This window comes from Dendrobium catenatum, unplaced genomic scaffold (assembly GCF_001605985.2).
Source record: "Dendrobium catenatum unplaced genomic scaffold, ASM160598v2 fragScaff_scaffold_116, whole genome shotgun sequence".
Lineage (NCBI taxonomy): Eukaryota > Viridiplantae > Streptophyta > Magnoliopsida > Asparagales > Orchidaceae > Dendrobium > Dendrobium catenatum.
The window spans coordinates 165,343-171,667 of NW_021318578.1; the positions used below are offsets into that span (position 1 = coordinate 165,343).

At 34.8% G+C, this 6,325-nt stretch overlaps 1 protein-coding gene across 2 annotated transcripts; it reads left to right on the forward strand.

The window, feature by feature from the left end:
• The first annotated feature begins 368 nt into the window (after nt 1–368).
• LOC110095742 (probable strigolactone esterase DAD2) lies at nt 369–3,243 on the forward strand. Of its 2 annotated transcripts, XM_028697874.1 has the most exons (3): nt 369–848; nt 921–1,370; nt 2,891–3,243. In XM_028697874.1, exons 1-2 carry the CDS (start codon nt 436–438, stop codon nt 1,348–1,350), a joined length of 843 nt encoding a protein of 280 aa, XP_028553707.1. In that variant the 5' UTR covers nt 369–435; the 3' UTR covers nt 1,351–1,370; nt 2,891–3,243. The 2 variants fall into 2 exon arrangements, with proteins under 2 accessions (XP_028553707.1, XP_020677058.1); XM_020821399.2 differs by lacking the exon at nt 2,891–3,243 and having other exon boundaries at nt 921–1,551.
• Nucleotides 3,244–6,325: the final 3,082 nt, after the last annotated feature.

Below are 6,325 nucleotides of genomic sequence, written 5' to 3' on the forward strand. Positions count from 1 at the left end.
TGGTTGAATGGCTTCACGACTCAAGGGGTTCATCGACAACAAGCGAGATCATATCATGGAGAGCGGATAAACTTGGGAGTCGGAGTTTTGTTGCATGTATGTATTAGATCTTTTTTAATAAAAAATACTCATGTTGTTATTATGATATAAAATTAATTTAATTTAAACCATCGGCTTTATAAAATTAATTTTAATTTAGTTATAAATTTATTTTAAATCAATTTTATATAATTGAGATATTAATTTGGATAATATTATGCTCATATAAGAATTATTCAAAAATTATTTTGATCTTCTTTTCTATGCGAGCCATCCATAATTTTTGACCCCACCAATTATTATGGTTAGCTTGTAATTATCTATCTCTTATCTAACTTTCATAGCAGGCAGAGTACCTCACGGATCAGTCATCCCAGACACGACAGCACAGGAGATATGGTTGGCAATGCTGCCGCCGCCGCCGCCGGTGGCCTATCGTCTGGCAACACGCTGCTCAAGATTCTTAACGTCAGAATAGTCGGCAGCGGGGATAAGGTAGTCATCTTATCTCATGGATTCGGGACCGACCAATCAGCTTGGAACCGAATCATCCCGTTCCTGGATCCCGACCACCGCATCATCCTATACGATCTTGCCTGCGCCGGCAGCGTCAATCCCGACCACTTCGATTTCCGACGCTACACCACCCTCGATTCCTACGCCGACGACCTCCTCCTCATCCTGGATTCCCTCCGCATCGACCGCTGTTTTTTCGTCGGCCACTCCGTCTCCGCCATGATCGGAATCCTCGCCTCAATCCGCCGCCCCGAGCTCTTCCTCAAACTCATCCTCATCGGCGTCTCCCCTCGGTAATCCCCAATCGATCATCCTCAACCCAAATTCCTCCAATCATCGATATCGACCATTTTTGCCCTATTTAGGTTTTTGAACGACTGGGATTACCATGGGGGATTCGAGAGGGATGAAATCGAGCGGGTGTTCGAGGCCATGGAATCGAACTACAAGGCGTGGGTGACGGGATTCGCGCCGCTGTCGGTGGGGGCGGACGTGCCGGCCGCAGTGAGAGAGTTTAGCCGGACTTTGTTCAATATGCGGCCGGACATCTCGCTGTTTGTTTCGCGGACGGTTTTCAATAGCGATCTACGAGGCGTGCTTGGGCTGGTGAGCGTTCCGTGCTGCATTGTGCAGACGGCGCGCGATGTTTCCGTGCCGCTTTCCGTCGTCAGCTATCTCAAAGAGAGCTTGGGCGGGAAGACGACGATTGAGATTCTTCAGACGGAGGGGCATCTTCCTCACCTCTCTGCTCCGGCGCTTCTCGCTCCTGTTCTCCGGCGCGTTCTTTCCCGGTGATATCTCCGGCTGCCTGTCTGGTCTGCTAACTTAACTGGATTAAATTTGAGCTTTTTTTTTTTTTTTTGGTAACGGTATTTGTAGAAAAAAAAAAAACCTTAGTGGTATTTAAACCTTATTATGTCATATTTGATTTTTGAAATGTTCAAAGTGTTTTGAAAAGTTTTTATGAGAGAATAATAATATTATTATAAGGAATAATTTGTGAATTTTTTAATGGAGCTATCTTTGTCAATCTTTCTTATTGCTTTTTAAAATAGATTTTAACAAAAAAAAAATTAATTTAATTTTTTTATTAAAAAATTATTTTAAGAGTAACAAAACCATCTCAAACAAACATGCTAATTTGATGGATTTTCAAGATCCAATCACGGGGTTGCTTCATCTTTTGCTATATTATGCCAAATCTTAAGAATATTTATAGATTTTAAAACATATAAAAAAACTAATGCAATTTTATAATTGTTTGTCTTTGTTGATAAAACAAGATAATTTTTTTATCTACTATTGTTTTGTTGGGTCCTTTGATTTATTGAAAAATGAAGGTAGAGTAAACTAAAACATAGTGTATGAGGAGTGCAAGTTATTTGAAATGTTTGTAAAACAAATACATGCGATTTTTTTTATTTAATTTGAAGCAAAATGAATATTGTAAAGCTTGGTTATGCTGGTAGTTGTTGTCAACGGTGGTGATGGACGGCTAGTAGTAGTGGCAGTGGCAGGCAGGCAGCAGATGGTAATGACGTTGACAACTAGTGATAAGAGCACTGCAAAAAATAAGCATGTTTTGAATGTATAAAAAATAAACTATTAAGTGAACTTGGAATAACAATTCAATGGATGGATGTTACCTCCTTCTATCCCTCTCCTGCTGCTTAACGAGATTATGGATTTAAATATTTATGAGCATCCGAAGGTGTCCTGCTTTGGCTCATTTGCACCAACCTTCTCCACATTTTATACCAGCTACTTTGGTCTTTTTGAGGAAGTTCTTTGGCACAAATTTTTCTGGCATAAGAAGAAGTCTCTCCGGTTTTCTTCTTATGCCTGGATGACTATGCTTGGTAAATTAAAAGCTGCTGATCTACTTATTTTGAGAGGGATTGATGCTTACCCGAATTGCTCTTTTTGTAGTGATGGTTGTGACAGTCATTCACACTTATTCTTTACTTGTGACTTCTCATTTTCTGTCATCTCCTCTCTTCTGCCACCTCTGTGATCATTTCTCTTAAGATCGAACTTGATGCAAACTTTTGAATTCTTTAATGATTCTCTGGATTACTGTAGTTGGGAGAAAAATTTATGCTATTTTACTATTTGCAGTTCAATATATTTCTTATGGCGGGAGAGAAATTCAAGAAGATTTGAAATGGTTTGGAAAAGTCCAACTAAGATTATCTCTGTTATCCGCCTAGCTATTCTAGATAAAGTCAAATACTGGAAACATTTTGATGAACTTAAAAGGAGTTTTATTATTCTGTGCTAGTTGGCTGCCTTTTTGGATTTTGATTGACAGTTCTCTTCCTGCTTCTATCTGCAGGATTCCTATATACTACATGATTTTGATGTCTAGGTTGGTTGATTCAACGGGATTGCTGGAATGGCGTATGAATCCCATTATTGTTGCTGCTGCTATCACTCCATTCTTTTTGAGGACCCTGTAATTTTTGTCTCTCTTACAGGTTGCCTGGGGGGATTTTTTGAAAGGACGATGATGAATGCTGTATTACATCTAACCCCTTGGACTGTCTTTTGGCAACCAGGGGTTTTTGTTCTGTCTAGACCCTATCGAGAACTGACCCATACAATTATTTGGCAGAATAGCCTGAGTCCTTTTGGCGCTTAAGCCTTATTGTTTTTTTTTTTTTTTTAATTTCTTACATGTATTTTGTTTTTCTTAGAACTCCTCAGCTCCTTTTTTGAGTTTTGGAGTTATATGTTTGGTTTTACATTACTTGTAATTCTTTTTTATATATGAAAGGGCAATGCCCCAAAATTTCCCCAAAAAAAAAGTGAACTTGGAATTATCCAAAATTTTACTATGTATTTTTTTAATCAAACTATACATCAAAATTCTAAAATACTTGTATTTTGAATATTTGACACTAACTTTTCATTAAATCAAATTCATCTTGTTTGAATGTCATTTGTTCCATACTTTGCCTCTAGGGTGACGAGTGAAACTATGATAGTCTTTATTGTTGTCAACCAACTTAAAATTTATTAATACAAATGGGTCCAAGAAAGAATCTCTACTAACCTTAGTTTCAAGAAGGCCAATTATGTTAATGTTGTTGTCTAAGATAAGTTTCTTTCTATACGTGACACGCTAATTCCCTTTTAACCTCCAAGCAATGATAGGGTGTAAAACATAAGAAAAAATTAGTTTTGTGTGGAGGAAATATGAGTTTGCCTTGCTTTCCTACCTTTTTTGTTAGGAATGTTAAATCTTAGACGTGAGGGGAGTTTTTGATAGTATTGTTCTAACTTCTAAGAGATATACTCAATTACATTAAAAGGAGGTTGGATGACTAAGTTTGTTCCTCAACTATGGGGGAGTAGCTACGTAACATATTTGTCATAATAGCAAGTACTAAAGCGTTATTAGAGGCAGATTAGAGATTGAGGTCTTGGGTGACATTTGGTTGGTAATTAATACTTGGTGCAATAGTTAAGGGACTATTAGTCGACATATCTCCTATGGTATTGTTCTACTGGCACTTATACCCTAAATGGATTGATGAGATGAGTTTGATTAATTTTTTGAGTAACTTTGGATGCCTAATGAAATATAATCTAGGAGAGAGAGGTGATTGTTGAATTTTGGAAATGGACTATGACAAATATTATTTCTTAATTTTTGGATATAAGGGAATCAATGGCAAGAGGAATCCCAATCATGCTAGCAATTTTGGATGTTCTTTTTTCATTCCAAAACCAAAAAGGCACGTTTTGGAATTTAAATCTAATGGAATTGTTGTTGAATTCAACCTTAATTAATTTGAAATTAGGCTTTCATTTTATAGGATGAATGATTGGCCAAATATGAACCATGGACCACCATTGTAAACCATTTCAAATGCCTCAACATATTTGAATTTGAAAAGAAAAATGCTTCGTCCAGAGTGAGAATGTCAAGTAGCTTGGAATAACTTACCTTAGTATGTATGACAACTAACATCTCATTCCACGAGGGATATGCTCCATTTCTTAAAACCTTCGACAACATTAGCTTTAGAGAACGATACATTAATTTTGTTGTTAGGCACATGCGAAAGGAAAAAAGTTAGTCATTTTGTAACTTGTGAGTTGAAGAGTTTCTTCTGATTGAGGAAGGGTGGCTAATTAGTGGAGGATGGGGGCGCACTGTGAGTAGAGGTGGATCAAAGCAGTGGAAGGAAAGATGCAATGTCATAGATGAAGTCCATGATAAAGAAAGGAGAGGGAGGGAAGAGAGAGTAAGGGAGAAGAATCTAGTTGAAGCTAGAGGTCTGACCTGAAGTCCTCAATTTATTCAAAGCAAGAGGTGCAGGAGACGGTGCAAGGAGGGAATACGAAAACCCTACTAAAGCTCATTCATAAAGAGAATTCTGTTGATGATTATTATTTAATCGTTACTTGAATCTTTATGATTTTTCATTGTTAAAATCATCTAATCATCAAGATTTTGAACTTCTTGATGTCATAATAGTAAAATCTTCTAAATAATCAAAACCATATGCCCACGAACATCTTTTTGTTAGAGAATCTTTGTGCCTAATTATATCTATCCAAATGAAAGATTTAATAATAGGGAGATTTACTATTTACATGCATACCATAGACACATTTTTCAATAAAATTTATTTTCTAATTAAAGCAATCAATTGAGCTTAAGACTTAAGAGTGTTTTAAGATAGGTTTAGATAATAATTATTGTGTGATTAGTGATTAATGATGAGTGAATTGTAAGTAGGACTTTTGTGGGACCCACTTGTGGCTAAGATGAGTGAGGCTAGGTACATGGATGCTTTTCTTTATTAAAGTTGGAATCGAATATATTTATATTTCAAGCATAGTGATTGTCTATTAGATTTTTGAGTGCCTCATTGTCACTTTTTAATTAATATTAGAGAGCTTAATTAAAAATATTAATTTATTTAATCATTGTAGCATCAATCTTTGTAAAATATTTTCTGAATTTTTCTAGAAAGATGTGGGGTTTTTATCCTCTCGGCCATTTTCTTTGGCAAAAAATATATCCAAATATATAAATGTTGTAAGGTTATTGGAGATAATTAGTATTTTAATTGATAATTAAGTGGATAAACATGGTGATTAGAGGGTGGTTTTGGCAAAGACAGGATTAGTTGAGTGCTTTAGTTGTTTAGTAGTAGACTTCAACTTTTGAGGATGCTTATCTCTTACTCCTAATAAATATTCCCTTAGCAGATAAAGAAAAATTAACTCTTAATGCTAATTAAAAAATAAGAATCTATTTTTGTTTATTTTATATGTAAAATTATTTTCTTATTTATGGCTCTCTTTATCTTCCAACCTCCTCTAAGAGTAGCATTTTTTGTTATTGTATGTGTGTTGAATTTTTGTAAAAACAAAGACGTGAAAATTATATTTTTATTGTCATGAATTTTTTTGAAATGTTTACGAAAATTAAATTTTATATTGTTTTTCTAATGTATAATTAACTACTTAGCTACACATTAAGAACTATTTAAATTTATTAAATTTTCTTATTTATGGCTCTCTTTATCTTCCAACCTCCTCTAAGAGTAGCATTTTTTGTTATTGTATGTGTGTTGAATTTTTGTAAAAACAAAGACGTGAAAATTATATTTTTATTGTCATGAATTTTTTTGAAATGTTTACGAAAATTAAAATTTATATTGTTTTTCTAATGTATAATTAACTACTTAGCTACACATTAAGAACTATTTAAATTTATTAAAAACATAAAAGATTTCATTAATAAAAATAA

Bases quoted from the DNA above. Each gene is read 5' to 3' on its own strand.
- LOC110095742 (XM_028697874.1), top strand. From the start codon at position 436: ATGGTTGGCAATGCTGCCGCCGCCGCCGCCGGTGGCCTATCGTCTGGC. The intron at 849-920 runs GTAATCCCCAAT...TGCCCTATTTAG, and splicing joins CTCATCGGCGTCTCCCCTCG to GTTTTTGAACGACTGGGATT.